At 36.6% G+C, this 23,520-nt stretch overlaps 1 protein-coding gene across 2 annotated transcripts in view; it reads left to right on the top strand.

The window, feature by feature from the left end:
• Window positions 1-23,227, top strand: part of LOC149529326 (ALA-interacting subunit 3-like) — a 38,542-nt gene extending 15,315 nt beyond the window's left edge. For both annotated transcript variants that reach the window (XM_089809703.1, XM_089809702.1), the window contains 7 exons: window positions 11,662-11,720; window positions 11,921-11,995; window positions 12,142-12,264; window positions 12,438-12,508; window positions 21,339-21,639; window positions 21,893-22,182; window positions 22,698-23,227. In XM_089809703.1, the coding sequence (XP_089665829.1) occupies window positions 11,662-11,720; window positions 11,921-11,995; window positions 12,142-12,264; window positions 12,438-12,508; window positions 21,339-21,639; window positions 21,893-22,182; window positions 22,698-22,761 (983 nt within the window). In that variant the 3' untranslated portion in view covers window positions 22,762-23,227. The remainder of the gene's footprint in view (window positions 1-11,661; window positions 11,721-11,920; window positions 11,996-12,141; window positions 12,265-12,437; window positions 12,509-21,338; window positions 21,640-21,892; window positions 22,183-22,697) is intronic.
• The last annotated feature ends 293 nt before the right edge of the window (window positions 23,228-23,520 follow it).

Raw genomic sequence — 23,520 nt, 5'->3', positions numbered from 1 at the left:
GGATAAAATTGAAAAAATCATAAAGGAGTTACTTGCTATGGGCCACATTAGACCAAGTAAGTCTCTCCTTTTGCTTCTTTAGTAGTGTTGGTAAAGGAGGATGGGACATTGAGGATGTGCATTAATTACAGGGTGCTTAATAGGAAGATAATTAAAAACAGGTACCCCATTCCCAGGATTGATGAGTTGATAGATGAGCTTCATGGGGCTTGCTTCTCAAAAATAGATTTGACATCAGGTTATCACCAGAGCAAAGTTAGAGAGTAGGACATCGAGAAGACAGTCTTTAGATGTCATTGTGGCCATTTTGAGTTTGTAGTTATGCCATTTGGGCTAACTATCGCACTTGCTACTTTTTAGGCAACAATGAATAGGGTTTTCCATCCCCAGTTGAGGAAATTTGTACTTGTCTTCTTCGATGATATCTTGGTGTACAGTAGATCTTGGGAGGAGCACTTGGTTCACCTTGACACGGTGTTGGATATATTGCACAAAGAGTCCTTGTATGCAAAGGAGTTGATATGTGATTTGGGTATGACAGAGTTGTTGTATTTGGTTCACATCATCAGTGCAGAAGGCATACACATGGATCCTAAAAAGATTCATGCCATTGTGGAGTGGCCTTCACCGGTGAACCTTACACAGTTAAGGGGCTTTTTGGGATTATGTGGTTTCTACAGGAGGTTTGTGGATGGATATTCTAGGCATGCAACACCCTTGACTGATTTGATGAGAAAGGGAGCTTTCTTGTGGACTCCTGAAGCGCAGGAGTGTTTTGAGAAATTTAAGGAGTTGACGACTTCTTGTCCAGTGCTAGCATCACCAGATTTCAACAAACCTTTTGAGCTACACTATGATGCTTCTTGAGAGGGCATTGGAGCGGTGCTTATGTAGGAGAAGCACCCTATTGCTTATGAGAGCAGGAAATTAAGAGGGCCAGAGCGGAGCTTTGACATAAATGATAAGGAGATGTTAGCCATTATGCATGCATTGGCTAAATTCAGGCAATATTTGGTAGGTAGCAAATTTTGTATCAAAACCGACCATAATAGCCTAAAACACTTTTTGGTTGCGAGATCTCAATGATAGGCAGCAGAAGTGGGTGAGTAAGTTATAGTCCTGTGACTTTGATATTGCATATTTTAAGGGGACACAAAATGTAGTTGCTGATGCTTTATCCCGTAGGCCCCATTTGAGCTTATTGACAGATATATCGGAGGATTGGAGAAACTTGATTCTTGCAGAGTATGCAAAGGATGAGTGGATGATTGGATTCATAGATGGAACTATTCAGGATAGTAGATACCCCCTTGTGATTGAGCTCATCATTTACAAAGGGCGAATATTTTTGGTTTTAGGCTCAACAGTGAGGAGGATGGTTCTGAAATCTTTTCATGATTCACCTATGGCAGGACATCTTGGTTTTTACAAGACATACCGGCAGATTAGAGAGCGCTTCACATGGAAAGGGCTCAAAGCAGAGGTACTTTAGTATGTTAGGGAGTGTCCCACTTGCCAACAAAATAAGCAGGAACACTCCTATCCAACTGGTTTACTTTAGCCACTTCTGATTCCTGATAGGAAGTGGGAGTGTTGCTCTATGGACTTCATCACAGGACTGCTTAGAGCTCAAGGTAGGTGCTGCATATATGTGGTTGTGGATTGCCTTACGAAGTTTGCACACTTCTTTCTGATCGCTGCTACCTACACTACTGCACAGGTGGCGAAGTTGTTCTTCAAGGAGATATTCCGATTACATGGCTTACCTCAGAGCATTGTGAGTGACAGAGACAGCAGGTTTATGAGTCACTTTTGGCAGGAGCTATTCAGGTTGTGTGTGATAGAGCTCACTCTAAGTACTAGTGAACACCCTCAGACAGATGGTCAGATAGAGATAGTGAATAAATGAGTTGAGGGATATCTCAAAAATTATATAGCAGGGCAACAAAAGGCATGGGTAAAGTGGATTTATCTTTGTGAGTATTGCTAGAATACCACTTATCACATGTCTATTCAAATGTCACCCTTTATGGCCTTGTATGGGTATGAGGCACCCAATTTTATGGATCTGCTTTTGAGTGACAGTAGAGTGCCCAGTGCAGGTGATTTGTCAAAGGAGAGTCAAGACATTGTTAAGACTCCCAAGGATAATATAACCAAGGCACAGAATCAACATAAGTAGTATGCAGACCAGAAAAGGACTGAGTGGACTTTTGAGGTTGGAGATATGGTGTATCTTATGTTGTAGCCTTATCGTCAATCCACTCTCAAGAAGAGTGGTGCTGAGAAACTTAAGCCACGATACTATGGTCAATTCAAGATTATTAGGAAAGTGGGAGAGGTGGCTTATGAGTTAGATATGCTCGCAAAGAGCAAGGTGCACAACATTTTTCATGTGTCACGCCTCAAGAAGGCGCTTGGACATCATATTGTTCCTTCTACAGTGCTTCCACCCTTGGATGATGAGGGAAAATTGGTATTGGTGCTAGAGGCTATCATTGATTTTAGGGAAAAAACTTGAGGCGGCGTACTATAAGGGAGTATTTGGTGAAATGGAAGGACCTCCCAGTAGGGGATGCAACATGGGAGAATGAGGAAATTTTGCAGCTTCCGGACTTGAAGTTGCTTGAGGATGAGCAATTTCAAGGAGGGCGGATTGTAATGTCCCCATCTTTTTAGCATCTCAGTGGAGTTCTTAGCCTTTATATTTTTCGAAGGCTAAGTGAAGAAATAAGGAGAAATTGATTAAATTTATTTCTTATAAAGTCATTAAAAAAATTAAAATTAAAAAGGTGACTTTATATTTAATTCATTTAATTTTCTAGAAGCACAATTAATTATTGTATTGCAAGGGAGAAGCTTCTAGAGAGTGCATTTTCTAGAAATACAATTAATTATTATATTGGAAAGGGGGAAGCTTCTATTGAATGCAATTAAATAATATTTTATTTCCTTTTAGAAGGGTGAAGGAAAAGAATAAATAGAGGGGAGAGCTTCATTGTTAATCATCCGATTATTGTGAATTGCATTTGATATAAATTTGGGAGAAGAAACTAAGGTTTCTGAATTCAGTCAGCCATTGGAGAAGATCAACTCTTTAGTGTTGCAACCATTTGAGGTGGTGAAATATCCATTGAATTTGGTATTCAGGAGAGCTTCAATTCAAGAGTTCTGTTTGTGCTTAAATTGGAGAATACAATTATTGTTGGCTACTACAGTACGCAAGAACGATGCTGCGCTACAGTACTTATGCTTGATTCACCTCCATCCTTGGGCATCACTATTATCAAGTTCCTCTTGCAACTATTAGTAGTTAGCATTGTAATTTTTAGGCATATGATTTTGCTGTGATAATTCAGAATCAGATTTTGGCATTACTGTAGTCATTATTGTAAGCCCATTTGTCTTGGCAAACTCATAGCAACATTGTACATGAGAATGAATTCAATAAAAGAGATACATGTTACATACCATTTGTTTGACGAAATGTCCATCTAATAGCATGTATGATCACCATATTAGTTGTATATCAATTGTTTGTCAAAATGTTAGTTGGCTGTAGGTATGCATTCTATATCTAGTTTCCATGTATATGCATTGAAAATACCAAAAGAACTGCACTTGCATATTAGTTCACTGTAAGAGGTATTGTAATATCATTTGAGAACATTCTAAATTTCTTAGCATTGAAAGGCAGCATACAAGTTTTTGACAATATTCCTTGAGCTAAAATCAGTCAGTTTGGGCAAGGGGTATTACACAAGCTTAACATATATAATTATTAACTTCCACAAATAATAATAATTAATCTAGGCTTCGGTCCATTACCTATAAAAAAGAGGTTTTTTTTTGGTAATTTAATTATATATCTTAGAAACTTATATTAGAAGTTTCCTCATTTCAAGGAATTATTATGGGAGACATAAAGCAGATGCAAAGAGTCTTAATGTGAAGTCTCGTAATGTATGGAGATATCTCCTTATAAGTCTTCAAGATGCTCACACATTTCTGGTATGAGAGACAAGTACTGAGGGTCAGGGCAGCATGAGTCTTCTAATGACTATGATAAAAAGATTCATATAAGTGCATTCCATTTTTATAGAAAGATTTAGACGTTTTTCTTTCATAGTTGCTTCATAATTGATATATCTAGAGTCATCATTTTGTTTTTTATAGAATGCCATTTTAATCATATAATTCAATCATTCAAATCCATGCTACCATACTTTCTCCATTAATGATGTGTAAAAACTTAAAATGTCTAAAGAGAATTTTGTGATAATTATAAAAGAAATCAAAATATTTGTTACAAATCGATTTAGTGTATCATACAATTCAAGTGGAAACAATTATAGTTGTTAATTTTATGCTCAAATTTGGAACAATCATGCATCATGTTTCATTTTATTATTTATACAATCAATGTTATGGTACTTGTTCAAACTTGTCATAATTGTGGTCTTTTTGGCAAGGTGCTCCAAATGAGGCTTAGAGACATAGGAATTGGGTACTCATTGCATTTTCTTGATATTGAGTCTTACATGAAATCCTAGTTATGATGTGAAGGTGGAAAATTAGAAAGAAAAAGCTAAAGTATTAAAACACTAAAACCTAAAACATAAAAAATGACATTAATTCAATTTGAAAACACAAGAGATGGAGGGAAAAAGAGAATTAAAGTGCTTAATTACTTTATGGTTTTTAGACTTGTGTTTAAGGGCTTTGAGCTTGGACTGTTGGAGCTTGGTTAAATGAGATGAAGTTATGATAAGTAGCATGCATCGTGAAGGCTTCTATGGTCCCAAAGGCACTAGCTTGGGCTTGGTAGTGGGGGCTTCAGCGGCTCCACCCCTAATAGGGGCCCTTAGACCCACAGTATAGTTTTGAAAAACAAAAAAACAAAAAATATTTTGAGCCATGTTGGATCGGAAACAGCATTTTCAATTCTCTCAACTTTTTCCTTAAAGAATCCCAAATAATTGAATTGCATTTTGCAACTTGAGTAATACTCCTATGTCTGTATTAGCTTTGTAAACCTGTCTTAGATAAGTGCAGGATCTCACATGGAGCTAGTGATGTTGGGCTGAGACAATTCATGGCTCCAGAATTCTGATTTCAACCATAATTCATGGCTCCATGTGATTTCTGTTTTCAATGCTATGTATATCTAATACATGAGTTTTGCACACCGAAAGCACTTGGACAATTAATGTATCTTGAAATATCATGTTCTTCACAAGCTTACTTTTGCACTCATTTGATAAATCTATACCTGTGTATTTGACCAAAATAGCTTCTAATTAACAAGGTTTTTATGTCTTCAAAGTTGATATATTGGAAGGTGCTTGGTAAAAGCTTAGAATTCCTTAGAAAATCAGCTTAGTTTGGGTGCTAATTCGAAGTTCAAGCAGAAAATCAGTTGGCGTAGTCTGAGTCAAGGCCAAGTTTTGTAAGTTGTAACATTAATTAATTGTCCAAGTCTTGTAAGTATGATTGTTGATAGGTTAAATGTCACCACGTAGATATGTGCCACGTGTAGAGATATGTATAGAGTTGGTCGATTAAGGTTTTGAGCCTTAATTAATAAAAGATGTGAGTCTTAATTAATAAAAGATGTGAGGTAGATTTACCAAATGTCTTATTTCATGCAGTTATATACAAGGCATGCAAACTATGCATGTGGAAAACAGGGGACATGCTCAACGACTTGCTTGATGTCCTCTCCCAATCAGTTGAGGGGTTCATTATGCTTACTTATTGATTTATTTATTGAATTCCTCTCCTGTCAAGATCCTATACACCCTGAACATCTTGTCCTCATTTGAATACCTAACCACTCTTCTATCTTTACTAACATGGATGTCATATCACTACCACACAATCCTTTTCCGCTAACTGTAGAATATGTCAGCTTTGTTTTTGTTCTTTCATAATATTGCAGTTGTCACTTCCAAGGTCAATCTGAGACTCCCTGACTATCCAATAGTAGCTTGCCATATAATGCCTTTTTTTGGACGAGGTAAAAAGCTTTTGCACTACACTGAAAAACCAAATAAGAAATACAGAAGAACTATTCCACAAATTTTGGTAATCTAACAGTTTTTCTGTTTTTAGTGTATATGAAGCTGTGGATTCTTTTGAAAACCCGTGCTAGCTGCAAAGGACAGTCACAGTTTGATAGAGATTTGCAGACCTAAAAATAATAATAAATTTTTATCACTGGAATAAAGATGAGTATCAGCACTTAAACTGAGAAATTACATTAAAGCAAAAATCAAGTACCAAAATGATAAATATAATGGTCCCTGAGGAAAAATACCCCTTCCTGATAAAAAATGGTAATCAATTCAAACAAAAAATTGTAAACTTAAGCCTCATCCATATTCCCTGAACCTGCAACAAAACATTCATCATATTCTTAGTTCTTGATGTGTGTACGTAGCTTCTTCACTTGCTTGCATGCATCCATGGCTCTTTCTCTTGGACTTCGTCCATGAAAAACTTTGTAATCATCCTAAGGTAAAAGTCGTAGAGTATTTTTTGTTCACGTGGGCCTGTACGACAGCTGTTTTAAAAGCATCTAAAGGTTGTTTCATTAATTTGAGGCATCTTGTTTGAAATCTCCGAAGTACAGGCTTTCCTTGGGGGCATGGTGATGTGAGAGCAGAAGTGGAAGGAGTAGGTAGCTGTCACTGGGTTTGCTTCTGCATTACAACCAGCTTGATGACTGCAAACATTTTATTCAGTTATGTGGGGGCTTTGGCGGCGTTGTTGGGAGAAGACTTTGAAGTCTTATTTGAGAAGAGTGCTTTCCTATTAGTTATTGCAGTAGTAGTATGGTCTTCGAAAACAGCCAAGTCCTTAGCCCAAAGCTTTAATGTCTTCTTTGATAATATATGATGTTAAGCTAGATCTCGTTGAATTGGTGGTAGCAACTATTTTGTTGACTAAAGAATACCGCGAATGGCTGTAATGGGAGTTAGATAGGAATGAGACTGGAATCTGAGGGAGTCTTCAAGGTCACATGACTGGTGGGAGTCCTTGGCCAGCCCAAGGTTTTTGTCACATTATTGTTGATGGTTCTTCCATGCACAGAGATGGCATTATGGTGCTTGCCTATCCATTCCTAAAGTTGGTTAGAGAGTTTGTTATGATGTTTTCAAGGGTATATCAACTGTTTACGATCAGGACCTGTATGAGGCTAGTGTAGTTTCTAGAATTCTTATTCAGAGAATTTGCAGGGTATGGAGTAGAATATGCTTCTAGCCTTGTTTGTTTATAACAAAACTGGTATGAGAGACATGCCAAAAAGAGGAAGACACACCTCACCCTGGATCATTACTTAAAACTTTAAAAGCAATAATAAGTATATAATGAGAGCCACAAATTTAACAGATTGCTGTGAAGTGAAGAGGGTTGTCTGAAGTAGGTAGAAGAAGCCACAATCGTTCATGCCTGGTAGTAGATTGAATCTTTCAACCTTTTGCTGCTTGATAACCTGTTGTGTAGCAAGCTGTTGAAGTTGATAGCCTTTTTACTATTAAGATAATATCTTAGACTTTCTATAATAGTCAACTACTTGTCTGTAGTCCGTCTTTCAGTCTAGATAGGAATGTTTCCTATCCCGTCTCTTTTTTCTTCAGTCCAGATAGGAATGTTTCCTATCCTGTCTCTAGTTTTTTTTTTAATTCCGTCTTCAGTCTACGTTGTTTCTTTTAGAAACAACGTCCTTGTAATTCTTTATAAGGAACACATTTGTTCCTCTGTTAATCAATGAATCATCCGGAAATCCGTTAATCTGCCAACTCTTCTTGAATCTTGTAACATGGTATCAGAGCCATGATAAGGATTTTTTCGAAAAATTTATAATTTCTTTTGAAATTATCTGCTAAATTTTTTGAAATTATTTCTATGGATTTCTCTATAGCATGTCCAAGATTTCTACTTTTTTGAGAAATTTATCTGTGCCCATCTACGTTTCAGCCAGGGTTTATGAATCTGAAGATCGTGGCCATATATTTTCCAGCTCATTTGACAGCAAAATCGCGATTGTAGGGTCAAGGATTAGTTCATTTTGTTTGCATTCTTCATCATTTGTGCTCTCCTTGGAAAAAATCCGCCATTTTTATCAAGAAATCTGAATTTTTTTCAAGCTTTTTTCAGCCAGAGCCTTTTTTTTCGAAACCCTAATTTTTGGGGTCAAAAAAAAATTTTGTTTGCAGATTCTTGGTGGGTTTTTCAAGAGCTCAATTGGGTTGTCGTCCGTTTTTTCTGGGTGCCTCGATTTTCGAGCCAGTGGATCTAGAAAACGACAGGAGATTCTTTCTGGGCTTTTCGAGCTCTCTTCTGGGTCATTCTCTGATTCTTCTAGGTCATTCGTATTTTTGCTTCGAAAAATGTGCCGTCACAGATTTTCACAGTTTTTCATTGAAAAACGTGCCATGGCATCTTTGACAAATATTCTGCTCAAACATAATTCCAAATTCAATGGTCGCAATTAAGGAACCTGGAAGCAGCGCATCATCACAATCTTCGAATATCGAAACACCGATCAACTTGTTCTGGGTGTTACGCAGTGTCTGACTTCTCCGGGTCCTGATCAAGATACATGGGATATGAACAATCGAGAGGCAGTAATGCTTCTCAAACTATTCGTAGCTGATGACCAGCTTTCTCAGATTCCATCCGGCAAGAGAGCTGCCGAAATCTGGGCACATCTAAAAGGTCTTCATGAGACTTCCAACAAGAGCAGAGCCTTCTGAATTTGTTTCTGTTTTTATGGGTTTGTTGATTTTCTCCTCAAAAATCATTTCAAGTTGTCTGTAATACGCAAGGTTGCGTGAGATTCTGGGTTTGTTGATTTTCTCCTCAAAAATCATTTCAAGTTGTCTGTAATACGCAAGGTTGTGTGAGATTCTAGGTTTGTTGATTTTCTCCTCAAAAATCATTTCAAGTTGTCTGTAATACGCAAGGTTGCGTGAGACTTTGGGTTTGTTGATTTTCTCCTCAATAATCATTTCAAGTTGTCTGTAATACGCAAAGTTGCGTGAGATTCTGGGTTTGTTGATTTTCTCCTCAAAAATCATTTCAAGTTGTCTGTAATACGCAAGGTTGCGTGAGATTCTGGGTTTTACCATTTTTTCCACAAAAACGAAGTTTTGTAAATGCAACCTATTTTGAGTCATAGCAATCTTCTCGCAAAGCTTCTTGGTTTCAGCATTCTGTAGATCCAGGGAGGGTCTCAGTTATCACAGAATGTTTTGATATCCGTACGTTGACCATTAAGGAAGGGTATTAAGATAATATCTTATACTTTCTATAATAGTCAACTACTTGTCTGTAGTCCGTCTTTCAGTCTAGATAGGAATGTTTCCTATCCCGTCTCTTTTTTCTTCAGTCCAGATAGGAATGTTTCCTATCCTGTCTCTAGTTTTGTTTCTAATTCCGTCTTCAGTCTATGTTGTTTCTTTTAGAAACAACGTCCTTGTAATTCTTTATAAGGAACACATTTGTTCCTCTGTTAATCAATTAATCATCCGGAAATCCGTTAATCTGCCAACTCTTCTTGAATCTTGTAACATTTACAACTATTGCCTTAAAGTAAGGAAACAGTATAGTCAATAGAGGCAATGCAATAAAGCTTAGCTACATGCTTACAAAACAAGAGCTGAAGGATGATATAAAAAGGTAGGGAGTGATGAATAATATCTTGTTTCCTTGGCTGAAGAATGATGGATGGGCAATTGATACCTCATTCTAGCAGGGTAATTGATGTCACGTCCCATCCAATGCAATAAGGTTGCTAATCATTAGATTATGGTTGAAAGCAGCATAGATGCCTGTCGCCATGACAGAGGAGAGCTTGCTTGCTGAGGGTAGATGGACATGTAGAATGTCAATCTCTCATGTTAGATTTTATAGACAATATTTAAATTTTGAATAGTATGTGTTTTCTGTGTTTATGTAGGGATGCAGATTGGAAAGGAGGTGGCCTTTGATGAAAGAAAAGATGGGTCTTTGTTGATGATTCCATTTTTTAATTGACAATTGCTTTTATGCTTGCACAAGTTGTGGTGTGTGGAGGGTCAATATCATTGGTTGTGTATTCTTTGGAAGTGTTGAGAAATGAAACTTGGTTACAGCAAGAATATCTGTTTCCCTATTTGCTTCTTGACATGTGTACTGTGATTGGCGAATTTGGAATTTGCCAGCCAGGTGACAAATATGGTGTAGGATCCATTCAAGTTCTAATTGTGGATGCTGGCCTGGGAGAAAACATTATTGAACTTGTATTCTAGAGCTATCAAAATTACTTCTCAATTTGCAAGTGCCTTACCCACGTTGTTTGGGACTATGCTCAATCCCCAACAAAAATGTAAGCTAGGAGTTCCTCCTAAGTACTGACAAATCCCAGTTGCTCCAATCACACTTAGACTACTTCTAGAGTTGGCATATGTCTATATTCTCACTGATGAAGGGGTTGCTTGTATGTGGAGACAATTCTGAGATTTCATTGTTTTATATTGTCTTGCCTTGTACTAAATCTCTTTTCAGTTTTCTAATTTTCTTTTTTTTTAAACAAATCCTTAAGCATGGGATGTATTTAGCGAATCTTGTTGCCAGATGACTTTACAGATTACTCAGTTGCAAGGTGATCAAGTAAGTGAAACCATTTTTTCAATAAAATTAAAATTGATATGGATCAACAGCAAGACCCCTGAATCTTTTAGCTAATTATGTGAATTAGTATGTAATGTATAAACAACTTTGGTCTTTTATTTTAATTCTTTTTAATGAGTAATTTTGCTCAATTATGGAAACTGCATGAGAGGTGTCGAACAAAGTTTCCTGGCATCAGGAAGCATGTTTGTACCATTGTCCTGTACTGGAGACATGTCCCATATCCCAAAGATGTGTCCCTTGGTTTTGCTGGCCAAAATGACAGCCAAACATGGGGTATTATGACATCGATTTCTCTTAGACATTCACTCATTCTGATTGCTAATATTTGACAATGCTGTAATGTGATTGAACTATTTCTTATATCTATACCTGTTGCCATTTACAAAGTAATTAAGAACTTATCCCTATTGTCAAATCAAGAGGCAGGTAGAATTTAGTAGCAATAACTTGGAAACAGTTATGATTAATTGTGACTTGACCTTGCTACCGATGTTTTGCCCAAATGGGAAATCTATGTTTCTTTCCAATAAATTGGTCAATCAATGGAGGATGTTTTAGTTACTATTGACCTATTATATTTGTCTTTAAAATGTTCTTTCAAATGTTAGTGACAGCAATTTAAAGAAATAGTACTCCATAAGTGTAAATGATATTTTACTGATTAATTGGAAATTTTTTTATCTTTTGGCTTGCCAATTAATTGCCTAGAAATATTTCTGCTGCTATGGCACAGGCTTTATGTATGGTGAATTTTCCTGCAATAAACTTGATTTGCATTTCTTCTTTTTGTGACTGCAAGCCACACTACTTTTATAGTTTGCTAACAGATTCACTACCTTTTCGAATGTCACATTTGCCATTTGAGAATGCTTTACTTTTGCACCGAACATTTAACTGTCCAATCTTGCTGGACTTTTTATATGGTTGTTCGCACAAACTTTACTCCTAATGAAGGTTTTCTACTTTTTGTGTTGTCAGATTCTAGGTTCACTCAACAAGAGCTTCCTGCATGTAAGCCTCTTTTGACCCCAGGATGGGTAAGTCTCTAAATATTTTTCAATGATGGACAAATTTTGACATTTTAAGGTTTTCAGTAATATGGGTCGTCTAAATAAATTATTTCAAGGTTGACTTTGCTTAAACATTATATGTTTCCATGGTGGTACATACCATATAACAAAGCTATTACAACACATCACTCCATGACTTGTGTCAAATTTGCTTGTTTTCTTTGCAGGTTATTTCGGCATTCATGATAGTTGGTCTTATCTTCATTCCTATTGGGGTTATTTCTCTTATAGCATCAAATAGAGTATGTCGTATTCTTTGTGTTTCTTATTATCATATTTTGCAAGGAAGTTAGTTTTGGGTCTCTGCCTCTTGAAAATTTGTGCAGAATGTAGATAGTTTAGGTCTTCTGTATTCATAACCACATTGATTTATCTACTCTGATTTTAGGTTGTTGAAATTGTGGATCGTTATGAGATTGATTGTGTGCCTTCTGATAAGAGAGATAACAAGGATCTTAGGGTTGAATTTATCAAGAGTAATCGTAATAAGACTTGCAGCAGGACGTTAACGGTAAGTTGTTTAGCCTGATTGTTATGGTTCACTTTATATAATTTCTATTTTGTAGTCTCACACAAGCAAGAAAAGGATAATATGAGCTTTTCATTGTTGGTGCTATAGTGGTAAACATATACCTCTGAATAATTGGAAAGAGGATATTCTAATATGATCTTGTTAATGCACAGGTACCAAAGCATATGAAGGCTCCAATTTATGTATATTACCAGCTTGATAACTTCTATCAGAATCACCGCCGGTGAGGGAATGTTCACACATATTTCTTTTTGATAAATACATTTATTTCTCCTAATTCACACTGTTTATAAATAGCCATGTCCACAACAGGTGCATGTTAAAAAGGATTTCCATAGATTCCAAATGTTTCATGACTGATGCCATTCTAGTAGATGTAGTTACAAAATGTTCATTCTAACATTTTCTCTGAGTTCCAATGATGTGAGGACTTAGGGCAGGTCCCATGCAGCTGCTTAGCTTATTTTGGTTAGCAACTGCTGCTCAACATTTTGAGCTGCAATCCAGGGAGGTGGCCTCATGGATAGTAAAATTTGCTGCTTATTTTCGGGAATTCAAAATTGTTAAATATTAAATTAAATTCTTAATGATATTCCAGAGATGGTAATTTTGTTTTCCACATTTCCGGCATCGCTGAGGGCAGCAATGAAGATACTATAAAAAATTTAAAATTGCAAGTAAATAAAAAATCTTAAGTAAGCAAGCTATAATAATCTGTTTTCTTTTTAAAATATACAATAATGTGAAATTGCAATAACATTCCATCAATCTGACAACCATCTAATAACCATAATGATATATTAGTATAATATGGTTTTTAAGTTTTATTTATATCAATGAAAGTTGCAAAATACAAATGAGCTAAGGATCACATGTGACAAACATCAAAATAATAAATTAAGATATGCATATTTAGTGAGGGGAACAAGCTCAGAAAATGAAATCATTATCCAATAGTAATCTCTGAAACTGCTCCATGTCAGTGGAATTACAATGTGACCCAAAAAATCATGGCTGCACATTCTGGTCCTTTGTGACTTTTTGCATTGCCTTGGGCTCTACATTCGATTATGTGGCTGGACTCTGTTTGTATACTGCTTGTATTTAATGAAATGTCAGACACTGTGTACAGCAGTAAGCTTTTCTGCTCCCCTAGAAATCAGTTTGTGACCCTAAAAGAGTGTATAAAGCTATATGGGGACGAGTTGCTCTCAATATGAACTTGAAACTGGCAGGCACAGGTGATTGGCACTCGCAACAATTTGGGGGGCCTACATATTTGATGTCTCATGCCAGAGTGTGTGCACTAATTAAAAGCTTTCTTTATGCCATACATTTTATTAATGAGGGCCTTCATGAGGCCATTGCTCGCCTTGTTGTCAACTAGAACAACTTTACCAGGCCTTTTGGCATATACTCTTTTGAATACAATACATATGCAGCCATGTAGACAGCTGTTCAGCTTCTCTCACCTGTGCTGAAAGAGCAGTTGAAAGTTCTTACAGTAAAATTGTAGGATGGGGTCTTTCTTACAAATGATGACCTTCATTTGTGTTAAAGTTTGATTGCTGCAAACGAAATAGCACTGCCTGTAATGTATGTGTTTTCCAAAAGCAGCGACCGCTCTTAATTTATTTTGTGGATGAGACAAGGAGAGACGCGTCCCATGGGGACATGTCTATTCATTAACACAGATTATTTATGATTAGTAATTGACAATTGTTAATTTTATATATATATATATATATAATGTTTAATGATTACTAATCAGAGTGATTTAACTAGTAATCATAACAATGTTTCTCATGTTTAAATCAATCCGATTGAAGGTACAACTTTAACTCTTCCTCTTAGCTAGGGAGGATTGTTATGGAAATAACACACCTTGCCCTCAAGCAACACAAAGAGATATCATCTCAATCTGATATTCTTGGAAATGGTGTATTTAAGGATGTTAGGAGATATCCACCATAATGATATCATCTCATGATATTAGGAGTAATGGCCTTAGAATATCAAGTTGCATTATATTCGCCAAGTACTCTAAGTAAATGGCCTCTTGAATACAAGTTGCATGATATTCACCAAATACTAAAAATATTCATAAGGTATGTGCACACGTATCCTCAATGATACTTACCATAGGAACATTATATTCATAGTCTATTGAAGAAAATTAATCCACCATACAAGATATAATCTATCATGATCTGCTTAGACATCATAAGATATTCATCACAATAGAAGATTAAGTCATTGTAAGATCATCACCTTGCAATAACTTTTACAAATACAGGTGATAATCATTTGGAAGTCGTCACTTCCTCATGATGTACACAAGGTATGTGCACATGTATCCTCAATGATACTTACCATAGGAACATTATAGTCATGTTATGTTTAAGGAAATTAATCCACCATGCAAGATATAATCTTTCACAATCTACTTAGACATTGTAAGATATCCATCACAATAGAAGATTAAGTTATTGTAAGATCGTCCCATTACAATAACTTTTATAAATACAAGTGATAATCATTTGGAAGTCATCACTTCCTCATGATGTACATAGGTCCCTAATAGGCATGAAATAACACTCATGATCAATAACATAGTCTCATTAATAGAACAATCAAATATGCTGATACTCACTCTCCCTAAAGGCTCCAATCCATTACTTTGAGCTTGTCTTCAATAATGTAGAAACTTCGCTAGAGGACACATCTCAACAAAGTCTACTCCCTCTGAATAAATATGATAAAGTTTCTCAAAAGTGAACAGAAATATATCCTCTATCTGCTCCCTTTGTCATGAAAGCATACTTCTTTGTTCAAAGTTGCCTCTGGTGAAGTGTCAGAATCTCTTTGAATCTAATATCGATCTTCTTTTTCCTACAAGAGCATCTCCAAAGAGAAAGGAAAAGATCAAGGCAAATAGGTCTTATAGTACGTATGCAAACAAGAGACAGACAACAATGAGTAGATAATTGTAATACTTAAGAATAATAAATATTTATTTGCCCATCATCATCCTTGATACAAGTTGCTCTGAACCCTTTACCCAATTCTTCTATTATTATTCTTCTTCTCTCCTCATTCCTCTTTGCACGCCACTCTTTTATTACATTTCCCTTGCTCAACACAGGACGTACTGGATGTACATATACCCCACAATTTTTCGCACAAGTATTCCATGTACTTCATGCACAAGATAGTCCGTGTACTCCATACCTTATCTGTTTAGGTTCAACTGGGTTATGATTTCGTGTATCCTTGACTGGTTAGGTGGCATTTCTTCTAATGTTCTTTAGTGTCATGTTATACACATAAGGGTCAACATTTAGGTAGACTCAGTTGATGTAACCACCTGTACTATGTTTGAAGGGCCAACCTTCTCAATGATATCTCTTAGGATATGAAATCAGAACTCATGTTTTTTTAGGCAATCAGTCACTGTTATGTGTCTTACGCATAACTATGGTTATGATAAGTGGATGATGTTTAACCCATTCATGATTATGCTACAACCATATGATTATTGATATTCATCTTCTCCAATAAGTTTATGTGGGACTAATATTTTCCAAGATCATGTTCTTCAATTTGGTCCTGCTAGAAAGCACATAAGGAACATCAGATTTTCTTATCTTTGCCACAGCTTCATTGAAATGATAATGTCAAAAAACATGAAAAAGAATATTTTTTGGTGATGCTGAACCAGAAATATTTGGCAAAAGTAAATTTAAAAAATGCACAGGCAAAATGTGACATCATAAAATGCGAATGGAAATAGGACTTTGTGTGTATATTTAGCTTGGTTGGTCTTTTTGTTTATTTTTAACTGCATTTTTTTGAAGTGCGGGAGGTCAAGCACATATATAAAGAAGGTTGTTGAAGCTATGGAAATGATATAACACTATCACACATCAACACATACGAACATCAGGTATACATTGAAATCCAGATTGGACAAAGTTCAAACCACAGTGAGTGTAACTACTTGGATCTACTGCCCAATTCCAGCCTCATAAAGATGGCAAAGAACTTATAAAAAATTGTTGGTACCAACTCACAAGAATCACACCTCAAGACAGAGACACCGATCCCTGACTAGATTTGCAGGCACCAACCCATGGGAGTGAAAGTACCCTGATTCAAGAAGTGAGCACCAACTCAGATAATGAGGCGTCAACCTTAAGAAAGAGATACAAAAGATATATCATATGGATCCTCACAATTTAATCTACACTCTTTCAGTGTATATAATAGGATTTGCATCTTACTTTGCACTACTTCAACACATCTGCATTGCTCCTAAGCAAACAACTTGCACAATCTTTGTCACCTGCACTAATCATTAACATTTGGAATGGGCCTAGATCGACAATATATATGCATTCCAATATTAATTATAATTATTTGTCTGCCTAGAATATATTTATAACATTTTCAAGTTGCCACAAGCATTTTCCTTATACTAAATGTGTAGTCAGCTTTTTCTTAAAGCCAACATGTCACACCGGGAGTAGGGACATGCTGTGTTACCAAACAAAAATTCAACTGGTCCCTAACTATTTAACTTGCTTCCTCCAGCTGACACAGGTTAGCATTCTCTAGCACATTATTGGAAACATTATGATGTCCTGAATTAGGAGCTGGGCCGAATCTCTTTTCGCTAATGTTTTTAAATAAATAAATGAATATTATAAATAAATATAATTTAAATTTTTTTTTTGTTATTGGCTCTTTAGGGCAATTTGTCCTAGATGAATGATATTGTTTTAAGCTGACTTGACCTAGACGAAAAATATTGTTTCAGGCTGACTTGTCCAGCTGTAATAAGTTGGTTTTGCTGACTGAGCCAATCTTTGCAAACTCCGGTATATATATGGGTGCTATGGGAGGAAGAAGAAGCAAGAGTTTATATGTCAAATGCATTAAACAAATGTGGTGACCTTTTAGGCACAAATCTGGAGGTTACAAAATTGGTGGGATGGAACCTTTTAGGCACAAATCTACACAATAGGTACTTAAAGTGATACATTTGAGTTACTATTATCTAGTATAATAACTTCTAGATTCGCAAAATTGTGTTGGTATATTCTGGTGGTGTTAGAGCTTGGCATTCTGCCAGCCTGTGGATTAATGAGTGACAGAGATCAGAGATACTGGTAAGGCGAAAAGAAGGTGGCCATGGGTGATAGGGAAGAGGCAAATTGTAAAAAAATCATTATTGTGATCAAAGAGTTCCAGATCAGAATAAGTGATACCATTATGAACATAGTTCAATTGTTAAGGGGAATGAACCAGCAACTAAGTACTGGAAGATGTATAAAATATGGAGTTGAAGAGAGTGGTGGTTAGAAAGCTTCAACGAAAAACAAAAACTTTTAGGACCAAATTCCTGGAAAAAGAGAAGTAACAAGCAGTAAGAGAGCAACCTGACAGGAAGTTGAAAACAAGGATTAATGATGATTACAATGCTTTAAGCATTGCCCTATGCAGAGATATGACCTGAATTCTAATGAGATGAAGACACAGAGGGGGCATAGGAGAAGATACAGAGAGAGGAAAGACATTCAACACTGTTTGGGAAAAATCACTATCCCAACTTTTGATGGCTCTGTTAACTCCTTAGTAATAGCTTGGTTGCAGAAACCAGACACATATTTTTCCTTGATTCCAATGTTTGAAGAAGAGGTTATCAAATTTGCAACCTTGATTATTGGAGGAGTTGCTCACGAGTGGTGGTATCATTGCACGGTAACCTACGGGCATCATTTAATCACCACCTTGGAAGACTTCACCCAAAGATCGATAGGAAGGCTCCAGAAATTCATTTTAAGCTGTTAGTACAGCTGAATCAAGAGGGTAAGGTGGGAGACTGTAGCAGAGGCATGCAATGATGATTTCTGGTGTCAGAGAGAAGACCACTAGTCTTCTTGGTGGAAGGCGTTGCTGAACTCCTAAAGGTCTAATAAGGGCATTTAACCTGAACTCATTGCAAGAAGCTATCAAAAGAGCTCTAAATTTTGAATATCAAATGACCAAGGACAAATTTTCCAAGCTTATTTTTATTAAAGAAACCTTTCATAAGAGCACACCACCTCCCAAAGAATTACCTCCTAAGCCAAACCAAGTGGAGGTGGCTGGGAATGTACTGCAAAGGAAAAAGCTATAACATGCAAAAAAACTGTGGCAACCAGGGCTTAGGTGTTTGGGAAAGGGACAACTACACTATACTGAGCCTTGAGTTAGTCACCAATGAGGACATAATCGATGCTATATGGAAAGGTGTGGAAATCACGAGGCATCAAAATCTGAAGTTGCTTGAGGACAAGTAACATTTGGGACAGGCAGACTGTGATGTCCCTGATTAGGAGTAAGGTTGGCTCTCGTTTTGCTAATGATTTTATATTGATAAATAATTTCCTTGAATTAGTATAATTACTAAATGATTTTGTCATTTGCACTTTAAGCTGACCTGTCTGAGATGAGTAATTTTGTTTTAGGCTGACTTGTCCGGCTGTATTAATTCAGTTCCCCTGGTTGGGCTGCTCCTTGCCAACTCAGGCATATATACAAGTGTTATGGGAGGATGAGGAATCAAGGAGTTTATTTGTCAAACACATTAAGGGAATGCAGTGACCTATCAGACGCAAATCTGGAGGTTACAAATTCGGTGGGATGGAACCCCCTCCAGTCGCTTGCTTAGAATAATATTATATTCCTCCACCATTTCCTGCACAACACAATTATAGGGTCTAGGAGCTGAATTGAGGTCTTGCAAGTAGAACTCAGACCACTCCTTAACCAGTGATTACATCTATTGCGCAAGCGTCAGGAGCACCTCTAGGCATGGAGTCTTGGTAGGGCAGATCATCTGTGCAGCATAGTTGGAGTCTCCTTTGCTTGTGTCTGTGACAGAGCAAAGCAGACCTATTGGGTATACACAGGAATTCGAGGCTTGTTTCAGAACTAAGATTAAGCATGGATCCTGCAATCATTGAAGGAGCTGTGCACCAGGTTCTTTCAGATCTGTGATTAAATTTGTATATTTGAATTCAGTCTTAGGTCTGCTAATGTTCAATTTGTAACTGGTATTTACACTGTTATTTAAACTCTTATGTATAATGATTTCGAATTTAACTCCATTATGTATTTAAATGTAATTATCCCCGAGTTACTGTTATTTAACATAACACCTTCCAGGTTTGCAAAATCGTGTGTTGGTATATTTCGAATGTCCGCATAGTCAACAACCTAATACCGTGACCTCTGTCACTTAAAACTTTATGTCGGCTGAATCAAATCCTCTGAAACTTGGGATAACAAACTTGATGTGTCACTTTGCTTAACTTCCAAACTGCAAGCCGTAATACATCTCTGCAGTCTGAGCAACTGATCTCAGGAACCTGCCACAGACACTTCCAGACCTACGCAAATATGCTAGACAATCAGGAACAACTGATACCAGAACACAAGGATAATATTAAGAGAGCTATCAAACTTGCTTGATTCTATTCTTCAAATGCTTTGCATGTTGCTAAGTTGCCGATACGAGTTCTGGTTCGGGTATGGGTATGGGGTTTGGGTACGTGGGTACGGCAATTTTTTCTCCCTTGTGGGTTCAGGTTCGTCTGCATATGTATGCATGTATGTATGCTAGAACATCGAAGTTACAAATGTCAAAGAAAAGTGGTACTCATAAATCAATAATGGCCAGCAAAGTTATAAATAAAATAATTGTATCACTGATATAGTTTCAAATTAAATGCATTAGCAATTGACATCAATCCGAACATGATCAACAAACATAACTATTGGCTGGCTTTTACAAATCTGTGAACAGTCATGTCCTTAGATCTACAAATAAAATAAAGTCAAACCCTGACCTTCAAATGAATCGAAGTAGATTGCTGTTCACTACTGTCATAAACTAAGGGCATTACATAAAAACAATTTTAGATTGAATAATATTACCAAGCTGTTGCAAGAGAGTATTTAAAGCTGATAGAAAGAACATGCTAACGAACAAATCAGAAATACATACATAAACTGACCTACCGCCCTGGGGTACATCTTGGGTGCCCAGGTTCACTCTAGGTCCTTCATAGAAGGACCCACAAAGAACCCAAGACGTACCCAGGAAGAACCAGTACCAGAACTGTACCAGTACCAGGACCCAGGCCTAAACAGCAGAACCTGGTAACTAAGCGTGACAAAAATATTTGATATAACAGTAAACTCCAGATACATTGACATTAATGATAATATTTACAACACCTTTGACATCAATGACAACACTCTGTTCAACTCGGGAGCAGTTTGATTAGCATCTCAATAAGCAGTCCTTGGCAGTGGCTTTCTAAAAGAACATTTCTTTTGCTTGTCTGTAAGATTTGATTGCTTGTCCTGCTACCAGGCAGTTTCCTATGAAAGCTTTCTGTATGATTGCTACTATGATTTAATGATTACTTGCATAGTCATCAGCAAACTATGGGTTGTGGTGGTACCCACATATATCATGATGAATATTTTTGAATGTAATACAGTTCTCTTATACATCTGGTCACATACCATAGCTCAAAAAGACTTCTGTCTCTGTTCACATACATGTATCCCATATGTTGAGGTGACTGGTTGCTTGGCAATGCTGTCTTCTATAGGTACATTTGGTGCTTCACATGCATATTTTGTGTGGTCATATAAAGAAAATTACAACTTGTAATTAACACTGTGTGGAAGAGCCTGCTGGATAGGCAATAAGTATTGACACCCTGAATTAAAAAATGGAAATCCTAAATAAGGCTTTGCTCATGCAGTTTGTCTAGTCTATAGATTTGTAGTTTTGTCAGATAATTTGATGTGGGTGTTGGGACCCGTTTCCAAGATTTTTCATTAAATGAATGTGCCCATGAGAATCAGTTGTTTGGCTTTGAGAACCCTAAGAATCTAGGATTATGGAGAAGTTATATAAACTGTTGCTATTGTTAGGACTGCCTGCACAGATAATTAATCTGAATATTACTTATGCATATAAACATTTTCAGGTACGTTAAGAGCAGAAGTGATCAGCAGTTGAGGAATAGGGGGAGTGCAAATGATACAGACTCTTGCAAACCTGAAGCAACAATTGGAAATGATCTTCCAATTGTTCCATGTGGTCTCATAGCTTGGAGTCTGTTCAATGATACATACAACTTCTCGAGAAGTGGGACACCACTCACAGTGAACAAGAAGCATATTTCATGGAAAAGTGACCGTAATCATAAATTTGGAAAGAATGTCTTCCCTTGGAACTTTCAAAATGGAACTTTGATTGGAGGTGGTAGGCTGGACCCAAATAAACCTGTGAGTACTTACCTAGCTATTTTTAGTGAAATGTGCTAATTGAATGTGCAGGTGGGGGGTGGTTTAGTGCAGTTGTGAATATTGGGGCACATTTATTTACCCTGTTATTTTGCTGCAGCCATTATTGTGGATCTTTGCGGTATCCATATGGGTTATTTTAGTCTTTGTTTTGTTTGGTCTTTTCTGTTGATTATAAAAGATAGAATATAATTAGCTCTTATGCTGATTATTCCTCGTTTGCTGAACAATGCAGTTAAGCGAGCAAGAGGATCTTATTGTGTGGATGCGAACAGCGGCACTTCCAACCTTTAGAAAACTGTATGGAAAGATTGAGGTTGAGCTGAATACAAATGACACCATTGAAGTCAACCTGGCCAATAACTACAATACCTACAGTTTTAGTGGAAAGAAAAAGCTAGTGCTTTCTACCACAAGTTTCCTTGGTGGGAAGAACAACTTTCTAGGGATAGCTTACCTAACTGTTGGAGGTTTGTGCTTCTTTTTGGCGATGGTCTTCTTTCTGGTGCATATTATAAAACCAAGGTAATGTGCAGTCCCACATAATTTTTTTGCAATCCCATATAAATTTTTTCTTAGCACCTCATACCCATTACTGAGTGGTGTGCATCTGAGATGATTTATTTTGTTCTAGTGGCAGAGTAGATTTACTTGATATACTTAATCGTCCGTCTCAATTTTGAGCTGACACTAGAGTATCAAATTCAGCAAATCATTATGATCCACACTACTATCTTAAGTGTTACTTTTTCAATTAATTTGATGTAGCTCTATTACAGGAAGTAAGATTTATTCTCCTGGAGCTTGTAGCGTTTGTATTGATTAGTAAAATGTTTCATCCATGTGTAAATTGTCTTTCACAAGCAAATCTACCAATTGCCCTGTTCTTACCATATTGCTTGAGGATTGAAATTGACTGAACATCAATGCTTAAATCTGATGCCAAGCACCAATTCAAAATAAGACCACCAAATTTATTGTAATTCTATTGCACAATATTGGCATATCATAAGTCTCAAGTTGATTCATGTTGGTTGCAGGCCACTGGGCGATCCCGCATATCTATCGTGGAACAGGAACCCCCCAGAGCCACGGTCAGGCTAACCAGGATATTTCCAGTCGTTGTTATCTACTTTTTCTCATCTTGGTCAGGGTTCTGAATGACTGTAGATAATGAAGCTTGTTGAAGCTGTTCAATTTATGAAAAAGAATTCACTTAATTGTTAACTTGAAATTTATTATTCAATTCATACATATCAAAAGAACTCCATTATACAAGGAAAGACATTCCTTGAGGCTGCCTTTGTTGAAACTGCTTAGGGGAAGTATACAGTAATGTGCTTCTAGCATTTTAACAATATGGTGGTGAGGAGGGCAATCTTCTTAAAATTCGTATTGTTATGATTTTTGTAGCTCTGTTTCTTTTGCACTTGGCCTTTAGTGGATCAAGTTTTCATTTTGGCTTCAAGAGACTATTTCCCTCCCTATTGTATACATGTGTTATTCCTGGCTCTATTTGTTGTAGAAATTTCATTTTGAAATCACACTATAATTACTTGGTTTTGGACTATATTTGGGCCAGATGTTTTGGAGTGATGCTGTTTTTTCTCATATAAATTTGTATTTTCTTTCCCTTTAGTAATTAGTGTTTTGAAATAATTCTTTTGTTTGTTTGTTGCCTTTTTATGAACATTTAATCAAGGTTAAGAAATGTTGAGCGGAGGAATATGCAATAGCAACATGATGTGGTCAACTAATGTTTGCATGGTATGTCAAAATGGGCAACAAATAAATTTCGTGATAAGAAGTATACTTTTAACCTTCGTGACAAAACTTGCAACGTTAATGATAATGAAATAGACA

Source organism: Cupressus sempervirens, chromosome 11 (assembly GCF_028749045.1).
Source record: "Cupressus sempervirens isolate cs-2001-9-10 chromosome 11, ASM2874904v1, whole genome shotgun sequence".
NCBI lineage: Eukaryota > Viridiplantae > Streptophyta > Pinopsida > Cupressales > Cupressaceae > Cupressus > Cupressus sempervirens.
The sequence above is the reverse complement of the archived record's forward strand: the minus strand, read 5'-3'. Positions and strand labels throughout refer to the sequence as shown.